At 49.6% G+C, this 24,613-nt stretch overlaps 1 protein-coding gene across 11 annotated transcripts in view; it reads right to left on the minus strand.

Moving 5' to 3' along the window:
• Nucleotides 1–24,613, minus strand: part of LOC142360815 (uncharacterized) — a 173,040-nt gene that overhangs the window by 80,815 nt on the left and 67,612 nt on the right. For 3 of the 11 annotated variants that reach the window (XM_075415567.1, XM_075415558.1, XM_075415556.1), the window contains 2 exons: nt 12,288–12,523; nt 7,550–9,782 (listed from right to left, as the gene is read on the minus strand). The exons of 5 other annotated variants lie outside the window; for them this stretch is intronic. In XM_075415567.1, the coding sequence (XP_075271682.1) occupies nt 12,398–12,523 (126 nt within the window). In that variant the 3' untranslated portion in view covers nt 7,550–9,782; nt 12,288–12,397. Of the gene's footprint in view, nt 1–7,549; nt 9,783–12,287; nt 12,524–24,459; nt 24,534–24,613 lie in introns of those variants that run through there. 3 more of the 11 variants (XM_075415557.1, XM_075415566.1, XM_075415562.1) reach the window with 3 other exon arrangements.

Here is a 24,613-nt window from a genome sequence, read left to right on the forward strand (position 1 = left end):
AGACAGAGCCCTGCTATGTTTGTAATCTAGGAGCTGAGGTTTTCCAGAGCCGGCTTGTGTAACCAGGCAGAGACGTCAGCACATGCCTGTTTTATGGGAATAGCATCCCGACCATGAGTGTGCGGAGATGGGGCAGAAAGAGCACGGAGCCAGGCAGACACCTCACTGGGCAAGGGTGCAGCACGGGTCCCTGACCAAAGCACACACACAAAGTCACTTCTGAGGACGTTATGTCCAAAGTGTCTCACCATCTGCACCGGTTCATCTGCAGAGGATCTGGAAGCAATAACTTATTTATTCACATTTTTACTGAAAAAATGAGTGGCTCCCTAGCCAAAGGTCAGAATCCAAAGGTCCCTCTGCTAGGCCTTGGCTCCTCAAACCTGCCTCTGACTGCACCACCTTTCATCTCTCCAGAAACTCCAAAAACTCTCCCTTCCTACCTCTTCATCACCCTCCAGCTCAACGTCAGGCTTCCCTCCCCACGGGCCCTGTGCCTCCAGCCATGGTCCTTCTCTACCTCCCCTTCACCTCCACCAGGAACACACATCTAGCCCTCCTCGTCACAGACTCTCCTCTCTACTCCAGACTGGTCTCCTGTGTTCAAAATTAAGTCTCAGGACATCTTTTCGATGCTCTTTCGTCCATCGGTTCTCCTGACCGACCAAAGAGTATGCCACCACACAGGTCATGTTTTCTATCCCATTTCACCTTCTCAAGGCTCCTCTCTTTCCCTGTCTGCTCGTACAAGAGCTCCCTAACTTTCAAGGCATAACCCATGCCCTAGAGTACCCACCATCTGCTGTTGACTCTGACAATGCTGACTTTTACTTAGGAAGCTGGTCTCCTGGGCCAGCCAGTGGAAATTATCTTTGCTATTGAACGATATTCTCTCCCTTCCTGCCCCTATCTGGCTTGGTAGGAATTCCTCTCTAATGTCTGCCAAGCCACTCCATCGACTTCATCAAAACTCTCCTTTGCTTTGACATTTATAAGAAAACTCAGTAACAGTGAGGCTGCTGCTGTCCTGAGACACGTCTGTCAAGATGATCAATAGTGCCCTAACATTTTCATTTTACTCCTCCATCTGCATGGACCCAACCACAACCTTCTGGCATTGATCCAGACCGTAAGCTCCTTGGGGGATGGACAGCCTTTGGTTCAGCATTTGTACAAAGAATGACAGGCTCTGGGAGCACAGTTAGTGCTCCTAGTGTCACAGTGGTGTAAATAACACATTTAAACATCCATCAAGGTTGATACATCTCTTTTCACTAGGTATGATCCTCAGATTTAAAGCACAGAACATGGCCAAGATGTCCCCTGGCGTAATGTTGCCATGAAGTTACCTGAGGGCATTTCACAGTGGACCAAGATCCAGGTGCCCTGTTGCTACAGATAGTTACAAAAACATCCTATTTGTTCCCAAGCAAAGCACAGCACAAAGCATTCTCACTGGTTACTGCTAACCTCTCTTGACACATCACTCCTGGTAACAATGGAGACATCCCATGCTGATTTCTTGCATGTGTGGAAGAACACAGCTTTGTCCTTGCTTGCAAGCACAAGGTTCACGCTGATTACTCAACCGTAACCGCTCAACCATGGTTGCACTTGAGTGACATTCTCTCTACTAGACTGGAAATCATAGAATCATGGAACCACATAGTCACAGAATCGTAGAACAGTTTGGGTTGGAAGGGACGTTTAGAGGTCATCTAGCCCAACCCCCCTGCAGTGAGCAGGGACATCTTCAGCTCGATCAGGCTGCTCAGAGCCCCGTCCAACCTGACCTTGAATGTTTCCAGGGATGGGGCATCTGCCACCTCTCTGGGCAACCTGTTCCAGTGTTACACCACCCTCATTGTAAAAAATTTCTTCCTTATAGTCAGTCTGAATGTACTCTCTTGTAGTTTAAAGCCATTACTTCTTGTCCTATTGCTACAGGCCCTGCTAAAAAGTCTGTCCCCATCTTTCTTATAGGCTCCCTTTAGGTATTAGCCTTTAGGCTGCAATAAGGTCTCCCTGGAGTCTTCTCTTCTCCAAGCTAAACTACCCAAGTCTCTCAGGCTTTCCTCATTAGTGTCACTGTGCGCCCAAGGACCAGATGAGCTGGTCTGGATCTCTGAATCTTAGCTACCCCTCCACTTCTGGCATCCACAGGTGTCCACTACCAAGCAGCCCCTGCTGTCGTTCAGCCCCAGGTGCAGGGGCAGCCCTGAGCATCCCAGTCCAAAGTCTGCCCGCAGCTCTGGCCCCTACATGTGCACCAGCATCTCTGCTATCAAACCAAGGAGATTTTCAACCAGCCAGGACCACAACCTGCGAGTATCACAGCTCACACGCCGGGCAGCTCTGACACAGAGTCACAGCTTTGCACGGCTCTGTGGATGCTACCAGCAGACTGAAAGACATTGAAAGAAAAACCCACAAGCCCACGCAGAGGTGACTTTTCCTCCGCTGTCCAGAAGAGGCTGGCAAGGCGAGTTGTTCCGCCAGGCTCCAGGGCTGGGCACGCTGCCCGGTGCCGACGGCTCGCTGACTGGTCACACGAGACCTGTGCGTTGCAGCACAGAAAGGAGATGCACATGCAGCAGGGCGGGGTTTTTTCCCCCCTTTCTCACTCACCCTTTATTTGAACTTGGCCTGAACCGATGCTGTAACGCGAGAAGCCAGGCATAAGCCACAGACCTTACAGACCTTAGACAGAAAGTGAGAGCTCTCCTGTCTCTTTCGGCGCTCCTCGCTGGGGCTGAGCCACATCTCTGCAGACTGGGGACCGATTTGCCCCTTGCGGAGGGACCCCACGGCGTCTGCACTGCAGGAGGCACGCTCTGCCTTCCCCGGTGGGAAGCATTTCATCGCTCACACCCGGAGTTTTGCACATACGCACATGAAAATGTTTTTGGGGCAAAAGCTTCTGCCTACCGCCTTGCCATCACCTGTCCTGTAGGTCAGCTACCAGCATTTTGGACCAGGCTTTCTCTGACGAGTGCAAGGCTGAAAGCACTGTTCTCTGAGAAATAGCAAGATTCTCCTTGGTTGAACACAAACAACTCCCTTTGTTTTTATTAATGCAGCAATTTCACACTACACTGAGGCATCCGCAGGCTCACTTTGATTATTTTGTACATCCAGTGCTACACAGATGACAGGTACAGCCAAAGGCGAGAAGGTCCCTCTAAGGCTCTGCTGAGCAGGGATTTCACATGATCCAAGTGAGATGTGTCTGCCTAGACATGTGCAGACAGACCTGGGCTTGCTCTGCTTGTGCCCAGAGCCAACTGGGACTCAATCCAGCTTAAGACAAAAGCCACAGAGCCACATTAGTACAGCACTCTGCCCAAACTCATATGCCCAAAGTGATTGCCCTGGGCAAATGCCAACCAGACTTTTGCTTTTGTCCTCCACAACAGTTACATGAGAATGGATGGGTTATAAATCATCAAGGAGCCAGAAAATTCCTAATAAACATAATTAGCAACTATTAGAAAGAACAGATTTAAGTCAACAAGTGTACCATTCTGCCCTGTTCAAAAGGCGGCTTTCGAGCCATTTGGTCCTTGGGGAACCATGTACCATACTGTATGGGTCTGTGGAAAATAACACAAGAAACAACTCTATTGTCAGCAGACTTAGATTTCCTTGAAAGTATCCCACACCTCCACCAAGAAACATATTTAGAAACCCACAAGGTGAGAAAGGTTTAGAGAACCAGTTAGGAGGTGCAGAATGAAGGGAAATCCACTCTTGGGTGGAAACAGTTGCTAAAAACCCACCAAAACCAACCAAGACCCCCACAACAGCAGTGACCTCATTGCTATGGTTTGTGAGAAACAGTTTATTCAACAAAAAGGAAATTGTTCACAGGGAAGAAAGTGAGTTAAAATTTAGCCAATGCGAAGACAAATGTGAATGTACAAAGAAAGGCTTTAAGATCCTGAGTGATCATCAAAAGGCACCTCCAATAACGTGTCCCTTAAAGGCAGAAAAACAGTTGTTTGCTGTATCACCAAAGTCCTTGTGTACAGATGGCACCTGGAAGTGTCTGATGAACCATCCAAGCAGCCACCAGGCTCAACCACGTTTAGCCTGATCACCTCTGTAAACACATGAGCAGAAATCATGTTTCTAGACGTACATGGGTGACAAGACAACCATATACTGAAATAAAAGGAGCCAATAGTGTACCAGACTTTTCCTTTCTGTTGAAATATAACTATACCCTATGCTGTGTTTATCTAAGCAGGGCTTGGACCAGTTTCAAGACAGTTTAGAGGAAACAATCAATGACCTTCTACACCTCGGTGCTTTCAAGACTCTTGAGGCAGTTGACCTTTTTGGAGAGGGGAAAAAAAAAAAACCAACCAACCAACCAACCAACCAACCTTTTTATCTTATAAATCATGCGAATGCAACCCCACTGGGTGAGGTGGACTGGGCTGTCACACATGATTCAGCTCCACGATGTGTCATAAGTCTAACGCCTCATCACTTCCAAAACCCAGTTACCCTTTCCCCATCTCCAAAGAGCCACAGCTGGCCCTGGTGCTCACCAAACCTCTCCAGGAGCTGACCCATCCCACTGACCAGCAGAAGGTTCACCCAGTGTGGACACAAAGCTCACGTTACAGCAGCACAGTGACCTATGGATGGATCGGTGCCGGAGCCAGCACAAGGGCTGAGGAGGGCTGGAGAAGTCAGCGGTACTGTCCCCTTCGGCGGCAGGAATGGTGACAGCCCAACACCTCCCAGAACAGCCCATCCCATGGCCAACGAGCAAGGGAGAGGTGGATGATGAGGAGGAGCAAGGGAAGACGATAATATATAATACATAAAATGCTCATTCTATTTTCGGGAAATTGCCTATAATTAAAACCCCAAATCAGATGCAAATTTGGCAGCTGAAGAGAATGGTGCTGGGTTCTGTTTTGGTGCTGCTTGGGGTTTCTCAGCCTGGTTGGCAGAACACTTGCAAGTAGCTCAACCTAAGGGAAATACCTCTGGTTTTCCTTAAGAATTCCAAGCTGCTTCAAACAAAGAGCAGAAACTACTCTCAGATATCGCCCATCCCCAGATTCCCCGACCAGACAAACACGTTTATCTCTGAAAAAATATTCTGACACTCCCTACCTCTGCGTGAAGAAACCAGCTACGAAAAAGGAGAAGATGTCTGCTTAGTCTAGGAGAAGAGAAAGAGAATATGCACACCATGCTTTGAAAACTGCACAAAACACTCCAGCGGGAAAGTGAATAGACAGGAACGTTCATGTCATGGTACGAAGCGTACGGGAGCACGAAGCTCTGCTCACTCCTGCAGATGCTTGCAGCTGGTAACTCCTGCCTTGCAACCTGTGCGTGCCTCATGCTGGGCTTTCTCTTCTGTTCGTTAAACCACACCAAAATGCCCTTTTTGAAGTGGCTTTCCAGAAAGGGCTCTGACAGATTTGAGGTGTGGCTCCACCGCCGCTCCGTCGATCTGAACCAGGGATCCTGCCCTCTGGGCTCTTTGCCTCCCGGCACCAGGGTTGCTGCTCATCAGCAACATGGCCATGATCCAGCTCCATGAGCCATCTTCTCCAACAGACAACCTTATTTTATTTTATTTAATACATATAACTTCATTGAGGTTGCTTTTACTTGAACTAAATTCATCACAACTTGTCTATCAGCAATAACTTGCATTTGCACAAAAAACCCACTCTGTACGTCCAGGCTTTATTCCAGGTCAGCCGTCACCTGTAAAGCTGGCACGATGGTGCCGTGCATCCCACCCCCAGTCAAGCAGGACGACGTGTCCCTTGCGTGGCCAGGCTCCAAAGGACAAAGCGGTGGCTGCAGCTGCAGGGCATAGACAGCGACGGCGCGGGCAGACAGCGCTCCATGTCAGGGTGTGGGGAGGCAAGGACCAAGTCAGAAAGGACAAGTTTGGTGGAAAGACTTCACCGGGCATCGGAAACGGCCCTGAAGGAGCAGCCAGAGATTCGCAGCCCCGGGCGAGGGAGCAGGGATGTTTCAGCAGGGCTGAGTCAGGGCAGGGGCTGGCACACAGCTCTGTGCCACGGCAGCACAGGCAAGGAGCCAAAGCGACGGCGAAGGACAGAGGGGCTGGAGGCAAACGGAGGGGTCCGACAGGAGGGGAGCGGGCAGGGGATGCGCTGGCTCCTCCTGCCCACAGACGCCAGTGGCCCCGGGCAGCGGAGGGAGGACAAGCCACCGGTGACACCAGGAGATGGGCACCAGCACTGTGCGGGAAGCAAAGTGGGACACACCAAGCTATAGCATACAGGAGCTCATGGCCCAACACGTCCCTACCATGTCCCACGTGCAGGTCCCTGAAGATCTCTGTCCCATGGACCACATGAAGAGTGATCAGGCATTGGAACAGGCTGCCCAGGGAGGTGGTTGAGTCCCCATCCCTGGAGTTGTTTAAAAAACGTGTAGATGTGGCACTTCAAGATATGGTTTAGTAGGAATGGTGGTCATGGGTGGATGGTTGGAGTCAATGATCTTAGAGGTCTTTTCCAACCTATGATTCGATGGATTCTATGAATTCAGACATTGCAGACTCTGGAAGATTTCTGATGGAAAAGATCACCGGACCTCTTATTCTTCTAGGAAAGTTTTGGTGGTTCTCTATATTGTGGCTTCACTCCAAGACATGAGTATGCAGAGGATGGTTCAAATACAGAAGAAAGCAGTACAGAACAAGAGACTTGCAGAAAACCAAGCAGTAAAAAAAAAAAGGCAAGTAAGTTTCCAAACCATCAGAAGATAGAGTGAGGATGGCAGAAGGTAACAAGAGGTCTAAGAGTAGCACAAATTAAAACATGAGGATAAACGGGAAGGGTGTGAAGGAGCCTCACTGCAGTGTGGGGATGCTACAGAGGCAGGGAAAGGCAGGTAAAGTGAGTACCGTGGGGGCAAACCAAGCAGCGTGAAGCCACGATTCACTGGATTAACGATCTGAGCTGAGATGAAAATAATTTGGTAAATGACACAGTAAAATCCACTCACTCACTTTAAAAAAAAAAAAAAACAAAAACTCCATGTAATTTGTGGATAATAATGTAATCTGTTGCTGACACAAGACCTGAGGCCGCAGTTCAGCAGCTCTGCAGCCTCTGCGAGGTGGCACGACGTGGTGATGCTCGCCCCGTCCAGGTCTGCTCAAAAACGGTGCCGGCTAAAGCCACCTCAGGCATCAACCATGTGCCCCACTAATTCTGCACCGGACCCGGTACCATCCGTCCTCCCGCAGCCAGCGCAAAGCCGGCCCAAGCACAGCAAGGCAACGTAACCTTCACGTGGCGAGTTCAGCCCCATCCCACAGAGAGGCAACTGAACGCCCAGGGCTGACCTGGATCAAAGCCACGCTGCCAGCTCGCCCCGCGGTGCCAGCAACGGGTTGTAACCGTCACGTAACCAGCGCCTGAGAAGGGCACGGGAGTGGAAAACAGCACAGCGCCCGGGTTCGCTGCCTGGGAGCAGGTTCACACGGAGGAGGAGCGACACAGTCAGTGACTGACGCTGTTGGTTTACAATTCGGGGAACGGTGGGTGTAAAAGAAATTAGGCTACAGGTTTTTTTGTTTTTTATTGTATTCTGCATAAACCAAGTTTGAGTATTAAGAAAGAACAGAGAAAAAAGAAAAAAGCACAGCAAAAAAAAATGATACATGCCTTGTATTTCAAAGGAACAGTGCTCCCAAAATAAGCTGCACACGGTCTTGCTGATAACTCAACTTTACGGACAAATATATTCAGCCACCAAAGAAGAAAAGAAATGTAGTATTTCCCACACCTCTTTTGCTCTTTGCTTTTCAGAGAGACACTGACTCCAGCTGGAGCCATTCGGATGCTAATAGTACGAGGCATCTGCAATCTAAGAAATAAACCATTTTATGAACCAGCACACCCATCTAATCCACTCCTTCCTCTCGCTCTTTCACCAAGTGGCTTTACATCCACCTTTCCCAAGGACAACTCTTCTACCTCAGTATCCTTCTGTGTACTTGAAGCCACCCAAACTCCTCCTCTCCCCAGATCCCTTTCCTGTAAGCACTGCAAACCGCTGGAGGCTCATCCCCAGGCAGCAGCAACAGCAACATCTCAAAACAGTTCACAGTTTGATTTTTCGTTTTCTATTTTTATTTTAATTTTTTTTAAATACCATTTTCTTCAGAAATTATTACTTCAGTGGGGTCACAGTTGATCTGGTTACTGCTTCACCCACCTGAAAAAGCACGGCTCCTCTCTGAACCCAGCGATGCACATGGGGCATCTCTGGAGACCCGCTCACAGGCACAGTCCTGAGCATTTCACACAGCAGCATGCGAAGAGCCACCAAGCCCCCACGCCCAAGGGAGGAGATGCTGGAGGTGACTCACCCCAGCCACCATCGGGGTGACACCATGGCTGCGGAGCCTCCACCTGCAGACCCCATACACCACCCACTTGTTGGCCTTGGCTACAGCAGCAGCTTTCAGGCTGTGACTCCCTGCAGCTTCCACAAAGCAGGAATGCTTTCCAAACACGACAATTTGGAAAAGCTTCAGACCTAATGTCAACCAACCCTCATGTGCAAATTCACATCCAAAAGAGGTTCCACCTGGATGAGGTGATGGTCAGGCTTCGAAGGACTCTGCTGGCCATCTCCACAAACGGTGGGCAACACATCCAGCAAGAGGGTTGGGTTGATAGGGTATTGCTATCTGAGAGGGGAGGTATCTACCGCTATCACTGTCCCCTGGGGTATCACCGAAGGAAGTTGGCGTGGTAGCCCAAGAAGTGTTGTGCAGAAGCCCACGAAGCTCCCACCCAGCTAGTGTGGGCTGCAGGGCTGAGAAATGGAAAGCAATCTGGGAGGAGAAGAGAGGAGAGATCACAGGGAGGCAAAGTGCAGTGAGTAGTAAATCTGGACCTATTCCCAGTTTCCAAAGGAAAGTTTGGAAACTATTCCCAGTTTCCAAAAGAAAAGCTGCGGTGCCCAGCTCAGGCAGTGATGTTGCTGGCTCGTGTGCATGCCCGAAAGTGCCTGCAACCATCACCAACCAGTCTGATGAACATCTACCTGCAGAAGTAGCATGCACGGAAAGTCAGACGTACAATAAAAATAGCTGAAATCGGGATTCCTGCTCCTTTAATCAGCTTTTAACTGCTAAGGTAAAACCGGACAGATGCTCAACAGGAGTCACACTTGAAAGCATCGGAGAGGCAATGGGCATTTTTGTGGAAATCTTCCTTTTTCTTCACCAAATGTATCTTTGAAATCAAAAGCAGCCAGCGGGAAGACAGGGGGAAACCTGAGATAACAGCAGTGATTCAACCGGCATGCACCGCTCACCGCGGCAGAGGCAAAAGCATTTAAACTCCTTAAAGTTAACAGCATGCCTTGGAAGTTCTTAAGTGAACAAAAAGTTAAAGAAACACGAAGCAGACACAGTCGAAAGCAGCAGCGAAGGACACAGAAAAAGAAACGGAGAGAGGGGACAGTAAATCCTCACCATTCGCACCGGCTGTCTGTAAGGTGCTACGGGGAATATTTCAACACTTCCCTTCAAACACCACCACTATCTGTTTCATGAACGTGACGGAGTAAATTGGCACAGCCCTGCCATCGCTAAACCTTTCTATACACCCCTGTTTTACCACACTAAATACCGGCAGTCGATGGGCAAACTGCCCGGCAGGCTCCTGCCCAGGAAGCAGCAGGCTCGATGCTTCATCCAGGCAGCTCCGGCAGATGCTCTGGCTGTGGGTCTCTATCCCGACTCCAGGCTCCTGGAAAGACATCAATCCGTGTAAGCGGAGTATTTTAAAAAAAAGCTGACCCGATCTGGGGAAGGTGAAGCTTGTTTCGGTCTGGGAAGGCTCCCACCACACTTTTTTAAATCACAGTCATGCACAGGGAGGCAGCCGGACGCAGGGCTGGAGCATCGGCCCCGCGTGTATCCCCCGTGGTCAAGCATCGTGGCGATGAGCAACTGCCCCGGCAGCCTGCTACACAACACCAGGCTGTTCATGTTTTTAAGTAAAATGCTGAAAACAGCGGGAGGGGGGGGGAAAAAAATCACTGCAAGCTAGCATAGCAACCAGCCAGAGGGGATGCACGTGATGGCTGTCCCCTCCACACCATACAGAATCACAGAATGCACTCGGTTGGAAGGGGACCTTTAGAGGTCATCCAGCCCAAACACCCTGCAGTGAGCAGGGATATCTTCAACTCGACCAGTTGCTCAGAGCCCTGTCCAACCTGGCCTTGAATGTTTCCAGGGATGGGGCCTCCACAGCTTCTCTGGGCAACCTGCTCCAGTGTTTCATCACTCTCACGGTAAAAAATGTCTTCCTTGTATCTAGTCTAAACCTACCCTCCCTTAGCTGAAAGCCATTACTCCTTGTCCTACTGCAACAAGCCCTACTGAAAATTTTTTCCCCATCTTTCCTGTAGGTCCCTTTCAGGTACTGGAAGGCTGCTCTAAGGTCTCCCCACAGCCTTCTCTTCTCCAGCCTGAACAGCCCCAACTCTCTCAGCCTTTCCTCATAGGAGAGGTGCTCCAGCCCTCTGACCAGTTTTGTGGCCTCCTCTGGACCCGCTCCAACAGCTCCATGTCCTTCTTGTGCTGGGGGCTCCAGAGCTGGACACAGGACTCCAGGTGGGGTCTCACCAGAGCAGAGTAGAGGGGCAGAATCCCATCCCTCGAACTGCTAGCCACGCTTCTCCTAATGCAGCCCAGGATACAGCTGGCCTTCTGGGCTGCGAGTGCATGTTGGCCTTGTCACCTTCATAGAGGAACACCCCTTGTTTCCCTTGGGGTGTTTCACAGAAGCATCCTTGTTGGCTCCTACTATCTCAGGAGCTCCCAGCTCATCTCTGCAAGACTATAGTACCCCAACACCCTGCCAGACCCACATGGTTTGGATTAGTGATGCATCCTCCAGAGAAACAGCCCTGGTTCGGGATGCAGGCAGGGCATGGAGCTCCCCTTGAGCACGGCGGAGAAGGGGAAGTGCATCCCAGCTCCCAGCCCTCACCTGCCATCAGATGGGCATGAATTTGGGGAAAGCACAGTCCATCTCCCAGACCTCAAATTCTGCGTAATGCAGGTTTGATGGGATAAACTGGGAAACCCTTCACTGGGGCAACCAAGCACTGCTGTGCCAGGCAGGTCACTTCATTTACCCACTGTGCAGTGCTGGCTATGGGTGTCTGAACTGCAACCCTGCAGCATCTGAGCTGGGATGGATGAGCCCTCTCTGGGCTCTGTCATGCTCAGGAAACAGCTCTGATCTAGTAAAACTCATCAGCCAAAAATTTTGTCCAGGACTCTATTTTTTGCCCACAGGCTTCCCTCCTCCTCTCTCAGACTGAAGCAAAAAGGCATGGTGTTGAGTTCAGCCTGGCATGCTCAGCCCTTGCAGATGGGCAGAACAAGAGATGAGGAGGATGGGCATTTCTCTGGTCCACCTACACACAGAGACCATCTCCTTCACTGCTGCACTCCCGCTACCCCTCTCAACAGCTTTATTCACCAACTGCAAGTAAAGCTCTGGAGAGATTTTCAGCACTGATTCAGAGGCCTGTGAGATATTTCCAGATGATTATTTCTTTTTCTTTTTCTTTTTTTTTTTTTTAACTGGTTGCGTATTTCTGGCTAAGTCAACAGATCCAGTCACTGCTGTTACACATTGTTCTCAGTCTGGGAGCTATTTTTGCTCATGGTAAAACAAACTGCAGTTCTTTCTGATTAGCTCCACAGAAATGTCCATTGCTCACACAGGAGTCTGTAAAGCTGGCTTGAACTAATCATCAAATTGGTTTACAACAATTACATTTTGAGTATGAGCATCCTCTGGCATCCAAAATACCGTTCTGAGGGTTTTATTCACTTTTAATGTTATTTTTTGTTCTACTGTCGCCATCAGGTTAATCACAGACAGAACAGAAACATCATCAAAACCAGCCAGCCCATCGTGGCATAACCCAAAATAACACAATTTGTTTCCGTAACTGGCTTCTCTTCGGAAGCAACGTACCCTGCTCTGGTCATGATGCAGTTTTGAGGGGAAGAAGTCCTCAAAGAAGCTGCATGGGTTGGTACAAACCCCAAAACTGCATCATGCCAAAGGCAGCAGAGCTGACCCCAACGGCAATACGACAAGCGCAGTGCTCTGGCTTGCGGCAAGCTTGCCCGGCTGGCCAGGCGCAGCTGCTCGCTGGTGGTCCAGTAGAGGATAGCTCATCCTTACAACAGGAGGAATGGGTTTCAGCAAGCAAGCACACACTACCTGACAGATGGATGCAAAAAGACCCTCAGTGGGACTTCCAGCATATAGAAAAAGCCATCTTCCACCATGAGCTGGGCTTTCACAGGAGCACAGTGCCCGTGCCGACGGTTTCAAGTTGACCCCGGGTCGGTGCAGCTCCCCAGTGGGGACACAGCCCTGCGGGACTCCACACGCAGCACGGTGACTCTCTTCTCTTCTCCCTTCCCTTTTGTCAAAGCATCACTTGAAGCAAAAGCCTGAAAATGCATTAACCAGGAAAGAAAAGCAGCCGCATTATGAAGCGAACGCACAAAGCACACCATGACATTTACAAGTGAGGCTGGTCTTACTCATTTGTATTTCAAAGGCCAGGTTGACACAAGACATTTTTCTTGTCCTAGCTTTGTCTGTGAAGGAAATAATACATAATTTTGAGTGTTGTTGCCACAGTGTCAGCCAGAGCCTTCCTGCAGAGGCAGCTACGACGATATTCAATCTGCCTCGCTTGCAGAACCTATGGTCCAACCTGGGAAAATCCCCTTTTGGCCGATGCGACCCACAGCGATTTTGGGAGGCTTGCTCATGCCAATACACTCACCGACCTGTCACAGAATCACAGAATAGTACGGGTTGGAAGGGACCTCTGTGGGTCATCTAGTCCAACCCCCCTGCCGAAGCAGGGTCACCTACAGCAGGCTGCACAGAACCTCATCCAGGCGGGTTTTGAATATCTCCAGAGAAGGAGACTCCACAGCCTCCCTGGGCAGCCTGTTCCAGTGCTCCGTCACCCTCAGAGGGAAGAAGTTCCTCCTCATGTTCAGACGGAACTTCCTGCGCTTCAGTTTGTGCCCATTGCCCCTTGTCCTGTCACTGGGCACCACTGAAAAGAGCTTGGCCCCATCCTCCTGACACCCACCCTTCAGATATTTGTAGGCATTTATAAGGTCCCCTCGCAGCCTTCTCTTCTTCAGGCTGAACAAGCCCAGTTCCCTCAACCTCTCCTCGTAGTGGAGATGCTCCAGTCCCCTCTTCATCCTCGTAGCCCTCCGCTGGACTCTCTCCAGTAGCTCTTCATCTTTCTTGAACTGGGGAGCCCAGAACTGGACACAGTACTCCAGATGAGGCCTCACTAGGGCAGTGTAGAGGGGAAGAAGAACCTCCCTCGTCCTGCTGGCCACACTCTTCTTGATGCACCCCAGGATCCCATTGGAACTCCCTGTGGCTTGAGTGAATATTAAGCTTATTACGTGGAATGTTTTCCCCCTTCAGTAATTTCACACTGCCGAAACCTTTTCAGCTTCAGAGCTCTCGCCAGCTGAGGATGACATTTAGTGACAAAACTCAGGCTCAACATTTTAACACCTTTCTGGCCTCTTATCAAGCTGTAAGGTCTCCTCTTTTGCAGAAAAATAGTATTATTGATCCAACCATCAGTAACAACACCAGCAGAGGGGATGGAGGACCGCCAGCGTTGATCAGTCATGGCCCTGCTTGGTGGCCAGCTGCAATGCTCCTTCGACCAAGAGCTGCCTCTTCCTTCAGCCCAGCAACATGATGCAAAATTGAGCTGAAATCCAGTTGACAGCCTGCCCTGTCATATCAGACGCACCAAGCCCCTTGTTGGAGGCGGCCACACCCTGCTCTGGTGTAACGCCTGCCTCAGCTGACAACCTCAAAACTGGCAGTCAATGTACATGGCACATTCACCTCTAATAATGTCAGCAGCCTTGTATCCTCCTCCTCCTCCTAGGAAAAACGCAACTGTGTCAAAGGAACAAACCATCCTCTCCATTCCACGCCATGCACATTTTTGTGCACCTGTTTTCAGGTCATCAGTCTAGAAACTCCAGAGTTCCTTAGAAACCTTTACCTGCCCACAACAAAGCCCATCACAATTCAGCTGGACTGTGATTAACATTAGGCAAATATGTAAAACAGACACAGTCACAACAGACCAGGTGTCCACCTCCTTGGTAGATACCATCATGACCATGCAGAGGCCTTAAAGAGATGCCACCACAATAAAGGCCATGAGCGTCCATTCAAGGAGAAGGTCCTCTTCCAAGCCAGACCAAAAGATGGTTGCGTTAACTGGGCATCTTGCTCCATGAGCTCCTTCAGGTTCAAGTTGACCACGAGGCTCCATTTTTCCTCTGTGACTCGACCCGTGGTTAACTACAGCTCCTCTTTCGCCCCAAAAGCATGCTGGCATTGTTGGAGTCCTTCTGCCCTGTTATTAAGCTCATGCACATGACCCTAGCAGGCACACTAGGAAAGCAAAGTAGCAAAGTAAGGTGTGCTAGAAACAACGGAGAAACCAGTTTGCCCCTATTAGAATCATAGAATAGCCTGGGTTGGAGGGGACCGACCATTAGAGGTCATCGAGCCCAAACCCCTGCGGTGAGCAGGGACACCTTCAACTAGATCAGGTTGCTCAGATCCCCATCCAGCCTGGCCTTGAACACTGCCAGGGATGGGACACCTACCATCTCCCTGCACAACCTGTTCCAGCACCTCACCATCCTCATTGTAAAATTTCTTCCTACATCCAGTCTAAATCTACCCTCTTCCAGCTGAAAGCCATTACACCTTGGCCTATCACTGCACGCCCTTGTAAAAAGTCACTCTCCAGCTTTCTTGTAGGCCCCTTCAGGTACTGGAAGGCTGCTCTAAGGTCTCTCCACAGCCTTCTCTTCTCCAGCCTGAACAGCCCAAATTCTCTCAGCCTTTCCTCATAGGAGAGGTGCTCCAGCCCTCTGATCATCTTTGTGGCCTCCTCTGGACCCACTCCAACAGGTCCATGTCTTTTCTATGCTGAGGGCTCCAGAGCTGAACGCAGTACTCCAGGTGAGGTCTCACCAGAGCAGAGCAGAGGGGCAGAATCCCCTCTCTCGACCTGCTGGCCACGCTGCTTTTGATGAAGCCCAGGACACCGTTGGCCTTCTGGGCTGTGAGCTCACATTGTTGGCTCACGCCCAGCTTTTCATCCATCAGTGCCCCCAAGTCCTTCTCAGCAGGGCTGCTCTCAATCCCTTCATTCCCCAGCCTGTATTGATAGCGGGGGTCTCCCCGACTCAGCTGCAGGGCCTCGCACTTGGATCTTAGATATTAATGATCTCCATATCCCAGTCAAGATTTTCTTTTTGAGTTTCCCATCCAGTGTAGAGTTCCTCCCTGTGATCTCACCAGCACACTCCAGCTTCTGCCTCCAGCCTTCCTCCATGCCCGTGATGCTGCAAGCACCCTGGTCACAGTCCAGCACGTCTCCCCTCCTCTTTCAGGGCATTTTTAACCCTATTTTTAAAGCCATTTTCCTATATATGTTTTGACACATTTGTGGACCCACACCTGTTTGCACACATGCGGCCATGGAGCATCTGCCAACTCGGAGATTTGGGGGCTTCCAACTGGCAGCTATAAAGCCCATGCACCCCTCACCTACAGGCAATTGAAATGGTGTTGGATGGCTCACATCTTCCCTCACCCAGGAGGAGCAGTAATCTTATTTGGGGATGAAGGAAAGCGAACTAGGACATGTCACAGAGAGGTCTGGCAATGGACTGGTTGGACCTGACACATCCGACCCGAGATCCCACCACAAGAGTGAGAATGATTCCCCTGTGACAGCAAGACAGGCTGTATATAAATCACATACACTAACATGTTCATGCACAGAGCTATATATAAGATATATATATAAATTTTATACCAAAATAACACCAAGGAATATGGATGCCAAAGCAGCGATAAAATTAGCTTATTAGAGAAGTGGCAAAATCTTGTCAGACCATGGAAGAAAAGTCTATTTTCAACAGTAATGATCACATTCCAGAAACAGTGGATATTCTTGGCTTGGAGCCCCACATACCACAACAGTCGACGACTAAGTCAGATCTCACAAGAGAAAAACCATCCAGAAAGTCCATGGGAGATATCCCAGGAAAACCTAGGGTTGCATGTGTTAGGCCATTGCAGAAAATTATTTTCTTGGCATAATTGAGAGCAGCAGCATCTTGTCCAAGCCAGCCTGCTGCTGAAAGATGATTTTCTTAAAATCATGCAGCCCTGACACAGCAAAAATCAGCAGAACCTCAGAAATAACTTTTAAAAATCCATTCATTGAAAGCTAGTCCTACATTAACTAGACAAAAAGTAATGTTGGCAGGGAATGCCAGGATCCCATCCTTGAGACTTGACCCAGATAAGGCAAAAATGTCAATAATATCAAATGTATATAAATTACAATAGAGCAGTACTGTAGCTAGCTCAATGCCTTCATAAAATTCAATTTATGGTGCAAAACAAGGCTGAAAATGAATGAAAATGGGTTGGGAGGTTTTTATCACAATTGGATAATGTGCCCAAGGGCATGGAAGGGGGCACATGGGCATCCCAGGGCTTGGAAGCATTTAACGATTCCTCTAGAAAGGTAAAACTAATAAATGCAAGGTAGTACTAATCTGTAATGAAGCCCATTATAATATTAAACAATAATTAATCAAATTCAAATAAAGGCAACACTGACTTTGAGCAACAGTAAGTGCAAAACATAATCAGAATCACCGCACCCAAAAACTAAGACCCACCACCAGGACAGGGGCAAGCACGGTGCATCTGAAGAGGCACGCTCTGCTCCACACTCCACGGACATCGGGACTTTTAGTGCAAAAACTTGGATAAAATCCCTCCCCAGCGCTTTCCGAAGAGAAATCTGCACCCGAGACACCAACGTGGCTCTGAACATCATTCGCCCAGCTCAGCTTACAGCAAAAAACTTTTCCTAACTTTCCCATCCTTTTCGCCACAGTTTTGCTGGATTAGTTGGCTGTGGGCACGAGGGATGAATTACAGGCACGGGGTAACTCGATCCCTCTCTCCCCGGAGGAGCTCTCCTGGCAGCCAGAAGTGAGGTGATGACCTTCATTATCTTACCGTCTTTTTTTCCTCCTGCAAGCAACCACAAAAGAAACCTCAAGCGAAATTGTCCTAATCTCTCCTGGAGATTTTGATTTCAGTCCAACATGGGTGCTACTTGAAGCCTCATGGAAGGAACATCTTAAATAAAAAGGTTTGTGGTGGCATGAGGCAGTAAAATTGCTTTCAAAGTTTCAACACACTGGTTCATCAGGAGAAACCCAAGCATGTTCATTAACCCCTGGCATGCTGACAGCTTCGAAGATGCTGCCCATGGCCAAGATCAGTCCGTTATCCCACAGTAACCCATCTGCTGCTGTAGCCAGGCGCTAACTCCAAATTTCATATTTATCCTCTGTTTCATGGAAACAAGTACTTAATATTAAACTGATTTTACATACAACCAACAGAGACATCAAGAAATCAAAAGGTGGGACTCCTCTCTCCCTAACCTCAGCTATCTAGAAGCTAGGCATGTAACGTAAGCCAGCTGTCTAGAAACTTTCCATGGTCCATGGAGAAACAGGCTGCTCAAAAGCATCATTTCTTCCCCTTCTTCCCACTGAACCTTAGTGGAGCTTACGTTAGAAATCACTTTTTTTCAGACATCTCACCTAACCTCACCTGACTCCTACCCAGAGCCACTCAGGAGCAGTGAAGTCAAGCAAATACCTGCTCCAACCAGCACAGTCATGCTGATACAACATCTCCAAGCATGCCAGCGCTCACTGCCAAGTCACACTTTTGGACACTTTTGGTCTGGCTGTGTGACCTGTCTAAGGTGACATGGGAAGGACGTGGCAACACCAGGACCGGGGTTCCCCACACTCAAGCGTGGGCTCTTGCCCCTTTTGGAAAATGAAACTGCTTTAAAAGTCTTCATTTCTGCTCTCAGAAAACATAAAAATTAATCCTAAGAAGCATCAAGATTTATATTTTTTTCTTAAGCACAACTGTTATAGAAATAAAAACAATCAATTCAGCAAAACAATCCATTTTCCCCCACTGCCAAGACACAGAATCATAGAACCATTCAGGCTGGAAAAGACCTCCAAGATCATCAAGTCCAACTGTCAACCCAACACCACCATGCCTACTAAACCATGCCCCAAAGTGCCACTTTCACACATTTTTTAAACACCTCCAGCGATGGGGACTCCACCACTTCCCTGGGCAGCCTATTCCAATGCCTGACCACTCTTTCAGTAAAGAAATTTTTCCTAATATCCAATCTAAACCTCCCCTGATGCAATTTGAGGCCATTTTCTCTCATCCTATTGCTAGTTACTTGGGAATCTGCAACTTCTCAGCAGTGGGACGCGAGGAATGCCCGTTCTGCCCCGTTCCCACCTGGTTCTGCTCGACTGTTCGGCAGCCCTGCCCACACCAGCGGCACCATCACTGCCAAGAGCACAGGGAAAGGGTTGCAGCTTCAGCTGTTTATCCAAAATACCAAGGCATTTGGGAGTAACATAAAATAGCCAGAACCATCTACTTTGTGCTCTCTGGGACTACACCCAGAGAGGATATCTTCTCAGGAAAAGATCATTTGTAAAGCATTATCTATACAGTAAGGTCTAATGAGTTAATCCCTATCACAACATATCTCTGATGCCTTCCCATGGAAGGATGCAACCCAGTAATGAGGTATTACTGGCATGTCACTGCGCATGGCCAGTCTACAGGAACATCAGCTCTCCCTGTCATGATCACGAGGAACGACAAGATGGAACCCACCACCCATCTCATTCCCAGTCAGCAGCTCTCAGCATGTCTGCTTGGAGCAATAAACCCCCTCTCACAAGTGCAACCCTTTCCTCCATTTATTGCTGTTAAAGACCTCTTGGGTCCTCTTCATCTGGAAATCCAGTCGACAAATTCAGGCAAACACACTTGAGCAAAAGCAAATAAAAAATGCAAACCCAAAACATGCAGCCATTTGGCATTTTGGTTTGCATGTTTTGCTGTCCAGTTTTTAATCCTCCCTTCCATGAAGGTGCATTGGCACCACTTGTTCCCAGCCCCATCACTGGCACCCCAAGGCCCCTCCAGGCTCTTGGCTCCAGCGAGCGTGCCACCTTCCCCAAGGCGATACTGGCCTGGCTGCAGGTTGCAATAGAGCGGGCAGTGATGTCTCAGGGCTATCATTAAGAAACCTTACCACCAGAGTACTCAGAAGTTAGCAGAATATGCCCCAAGTTTAATAATTAATCCTTCCTGGCCCCCTTTATTCAATATTGGTTTTCAATACACAGCTTCATAATTCAGAAAATGAACACAGTTTTCTGCAAAGTGGTCATATTTACTAAGGAGAAACATCCCCACAAGGTCATGTCCCTCTCTGCAGGACACGCTGCAGATGCATTTGCTGCCCACCACTGGCCCAGAGAAGACCTCTCCCTGCCTCCTCCCAAACCCTTCAACACCCACCCCACTGCAGCCAAGACAGCAGACTGTGTAACGAAGGGCAACATCTGCAAGTTGTGGCCTGGGAGGATCGTGTAGCACGCTGGGAAAGCTTTGTCACAGGCAAGGTGTTGAAAAGGGTCACCCGGAGAGGTGGGGACATCTCCATCCCTGGAGGTGCTGGCTGTCCTCCCCCAGTGCTGGTGGCACTAGAGACCTGCCGCTGTCCCTCCCAGCCAATGTGTCAGGGGCTCTCCTTTGGGTCCTACTGTGTTGTAGGAGACACACCAATGGCCCAGCTGCTCCCTGGGACTTCCCCGCCTCCCCCCCAGCTCCGCTCATCCCAAGACCCCACGGTGGACCACTTCTGGATGCTCTCCCTCAGTTCCCCTTGTTACCCTCTCAAGCTTCCCAGGAAGCACAGTGCACACCCTGGGGAGACACCAAGGTCAGGGAAGCTCTGTGCATGGTAAGGAAGGCAAAGGCATGGTGGGGTTAAGAAGACACTCAAGAAAACCATACAGATGATACAAACCACCTCTGAAAGCCTTTTTATATGCAAGTGATTTAACCATCCATAGGCACCATTAACTTTAGGAGGGAGCAGCAGAACTCAACAACCCACTGATGAAAACCTAAAAAATAATAATAATAAAAAAGAAATGCAAAACACCTGGTTCAACTGAATATCACAGAAGCACAGAAATCACAGAATTTTTTTGGTTGGAAAAGATCTTTGAGATCACCGAGTCCAACCGCAAACCAAACACTGCCAAGTCCACCCCTAAACAACGTCCGTAAGCACCAGATCTACACGTCTTTTAAATACCTCCATGGATGGTGACTCCACCACTTCCCTGGGCAGCTTGTACCAATGCTTGATAACCCTTTCAGTGAAGAAATTTTTTCTACTATCCAATCTACACCTCTCGTAGTGCAACTTCAGGCCACTTCCTCTTGTTTTATTGTTTATTACTTGGGAGGAGGGATCAACACACACCTCGCTACAAACTCCTTTCAGGTAGCTGTAGAGTCTGCTACTGAATCCCACCATGAACACACAAGACCCACACGGCCGTACACATCATGGAGTTCGCAAAGAAGATTGTACGAGTCTGTACTGATGCCGTGCTCTCTTTAGGCACGGACACGTGCAACCACCGAACAGGGCAACTTGCCAGCTGGCCCAGACGATGCTGGGAGCCACTGATGAGGAGCAGATGAAACTTAGAAGACGAAAATGCAAGCAGCTGAGGGAAGACCAGCCTGTCACCATTTATTTTTCCAGATTTATAGCAATGGCTCTGAGAGGATGTAATGCCTCAAAGCCTTTGATCAATTCTCTGGATGCCCACACGGACAAGGCTGGAGCCTGCAGAGAGCGTGCGGCTGCCCGTCCTGCTGCTCCCTCCCCACCTCCCCATCCAGGCATCCACGCGCACACTCATCACCCCACGAAGCTACTTTAAAGAAGTAGAAAAGACGGAAATAGGAGACAGCTCAAACAGATTTTTATCATCACATCCTGCACATATCAAGGGAAATCAGAAAGGGGGAGGAGCAGCCCACAAAACAAATCAGCATTTAACCATCGCGGTGAAAGAGTCAGCGTCTTGGCTATGTATGTGGGGGGATGCTGAAGAAGTGCTCATTAACATCGGGAAAATTAGTGAAAGTATCAATGAAATGAAGTGGGACATGTCATGCCGCAGGAGAGCACAGGCGAGCGATGCGGGGGCACCAGCCACCTGCAGCCACGGCTGAACTGACGGTGCTCGATGGGGCATGTCCACAGGTCCAAATCACAGCAAAAAAATTAACTTCACTGAAAGCCCTGGTTGGGTGTAAGCCTAGCTTGGGTGTAAAATCTGTCCGCAGCAGAATCGGGGCAGGACGGGAAGAGCAACAGCTCAGCGCTGCTCACCACCACGCTCAGCATCACTACGCTGGCCAGGAAGGGTCACAGAATCATAGAATCACAGAATGGTTTGGGTTGGAAGGGACCTTAAAGATCATCTGGTTCCAACCCCCCTGCCATGAGCAGGGACACCTTCCACCAGACCAGGCTGCTCAGAGCTCCATCCAACCTGGCCTTGAACACTGCCAGGGAGGGGGCAGCCACAGCTTCTCTGAGCAACCTGTGCCAGTGCCTCACCACCCTCATGGTGACGAATTTCTTCCTATTATCTAATCTAAATCTGCCTTTTAGTTTACAGCCATTCCTCCTTGTCCTGTCACTACACACCCTTGTGAAAAGTCCCTCTTCAACCGTCCCGAACCCACAGCGGTCTCCAGGTAAGGGATGCCACCGCTTAACCAGTTACCCCCTGAGCTGCAGCAACCGCTTGGATTCGTGTACTGCTACTGCAGCAAACACGAGGCAAAGCACAGCCTAAAAGCCGTTCCAGGTAGGTTTGAACTAATCAGTCTAATCATGTGCTTGCAACAGTCCAAGGGGGAGCAGCTCAGCAAGCTCTGCCCACCCAGCGATCCTCAGGCTGCATTCATCGAAGAAGGTTTCAAGCTGCTACACGCACTTCTGTACTGGGGATCGGGCGCTGATTTAGCTGAACTACCAGGAAATATGGAGGAACATTTATCCTCACAAGTGCCAACTAGCCGCTGTTAGCAATTAATCGCTGACGAAAACGCTGCGTGTGCCTGAGCACCTTCTCTGAAGATATTCAAGAAACGTCTCCTTCTCTGGAGATGTTCAAGACCCGCCTGGACAAGGTCCTGTGCAGCCTGCTGTAGGTGACCCTGCTTCGGCACGGGGGTTGGACTAGATGACCCACAGAGGTCCCTTCCAACCCCGAACATTCTGTGATTCTGAGTGCCCCGCTCGCCCCAAGACCCAGCTCCCCATCGGGGCAGCATCACCACAGCCCATCCTTTCGTGTTTTGTATCTCCCAGCCTGGCCTCTGGCTTTTGCCCCCTTTTTTGCCTCTTTGCAAGATCCTTAGGGTTGACAGAGTTCCCTTGCCATGCTGGACCCCACCGCCTTGTTCAGGGCTGATCAGCTTGCCTCATGCAAATTACATGGGGTGGAGGTATTCCTTAGTATCAGAAAGGGGCATTCAGATGGTTCCTTTTATGGTTCACAGGTCATTTGCATCCTTATTTTCTGCATTTAGGGCAACTCCCGGTTAAGTAAATACCTGCTTTTAGCTGCCGGGAAGCCGAGAGAGCGAACCTCCACCCACCCCGAATTCACACCTCTTCGGAATATTTAGCCAGTGTCACTAAGACTTGCAAAAACCTCCTCACTTCAGGCAGGCTGCTCATTTGATCTTGGTGAAGATGGAGATGAGCACATTCTCCTGCTTACATTGTCCCAGAATCCCAAAGAATCCCAGCAAACCAAACCCACGGAAAGGGGAAAGCCTCACACCAGGGTCACGGGCTCGGCAGCTCCGTATCTCCAAGCCCCAAATGCTCTCGCTGATGTCCGAGGTGTCAGCCCGGCACAAAGATGCTTCCAAAAAAGGAGGGATGGAGAAGGGAAGCCAACTGGAGTGAACTTCATCGTGGAAAAGGCGGTCAGCAGCCAAATAAAAATGAGGTTCTTCGTCAGAAACCCTTGCTTAGACACAGCACTAGGACTCTCTGTTGTATCGCCTGTCCTAATGTGATCGTCACCACAACCCCAAAGACTCAGTTTATCCTATTCTATGGACGGAGAACCGAGGCATGACCTGAGAGTGGGGAGGCCAGCGGCAGAAGCAAGCATCAGACCCAAGGACACCATGAGTCCCTGCAACATCTTCTGGTCCCCAAGGCAGGCAGACAGAAGGCAGAAGATGTATGTGTCCCTGACTCAGGGCTCAGACAAAGGGCGGTGACCACGCAGTTTCACTGTGACAGTGTTTCCTTCCCTATAAAAGGGAGCGTTGCCTCTCTCCAGGGCTGCAGTGAAAACAGCCCGATGACTAGTACCACAGAAAAGCCAATAGTAAATTGAAGAAGAAACTCTCTATATCAGAAAAACACACACATGTGTTCTCTTTGCCCACTTTAAACAAGAGTGATGTACTGCAGCAAATTATACTTGTTCCTTGATTTAAGGTGACAATCTTCAGGATGCGCCACCAACATCAATCCCTCTTTCTTAACACAGGGCAACAGGCTGCACCCTGAGAACACATTGAGGGCATCAGCAAAACCAGAAGCTTATCAAAAGTATTCCAGAGTTGCAGCTGCTTAGGTACAACAGCTTGTACAGCTGAGTTTTAACCTTTTCTACTCACTATTTATCCACACTGAGTACGGACTAGCCAGCATGTGCTGAGCACTCTGCAAACACAGGCAGAAAACACCGTTCCTGTCCCCCCGAAAAGCAAAAGCTTACAGTGAGGAGGTGAGGCAGAGGAGGCAGCCCAGCAATGGCAGACAGATAGCTGGAGGGAATTCCCCCTGCGCAGGAGATGCAACGAAGCGCACAAACACTCTCGAGTGAGGTGCTACTAACAGAGCCCTGACATGCAGGTCTCAGCTCTCCACGTTATCACACCTGCCGGTTTCTGCACCGCGGCCAAGTTACTGGGATGCGGATGCTCCCACTACAGGTGTCGGTCTCCCATAGGGACAGGGTAAGCATCGCTCCAAACCTTCCCACAGCCAAAAAGCCACAAGACACGTTACTTCTAAACCCAGAGGCCAGAGTGGCTGCTGGGCTGGTTCCCAGGAGGTTCATGAACAGCCCCAGCGGCCTCCCCGGGCTCTCCATGCAGTGGCTCCTGGGGCTGGAGTCATCTCCTGGCGCTGGACCTGTCTTGCTGGTCCCCACTGGGACTGCTGCAGCCAGCGAGAGATGACCCAGTTGGACTGAAACTGCCTCGGTGATGATACCCTACCCTTCAGGAACGTACTTACGCTGCCAGTCAGGGCGTACAAACGCTGAGAGCAGGCTGAAACAAGTAGCTCACAGATGCAGGCTGTGTCCAAACCTTGGAAGAAAATTTAAGGGCAGCTTAGGAGAGGCCCAGGCTTTCATCCAGTGGGTTTGGACATCCCAAGCCACTGGTAA

The sequence above is a fragment of the Opisthocomus hoazin genome, chromosome 3 (assembly GCF_030867145.1).
Source record: "Opisthocomus hoazin isolate bOpiHoa1 chromosome 3, bOpiHoa1.hap1, whole genome shotgun sequence".
Taxonomy (NCBI): Eukaryota; Metazoa; Chordata; class Aves; order Opisthocomiformes; family Opisthocomidae; genus Opisthocomus; species Opisthocomus hoazin.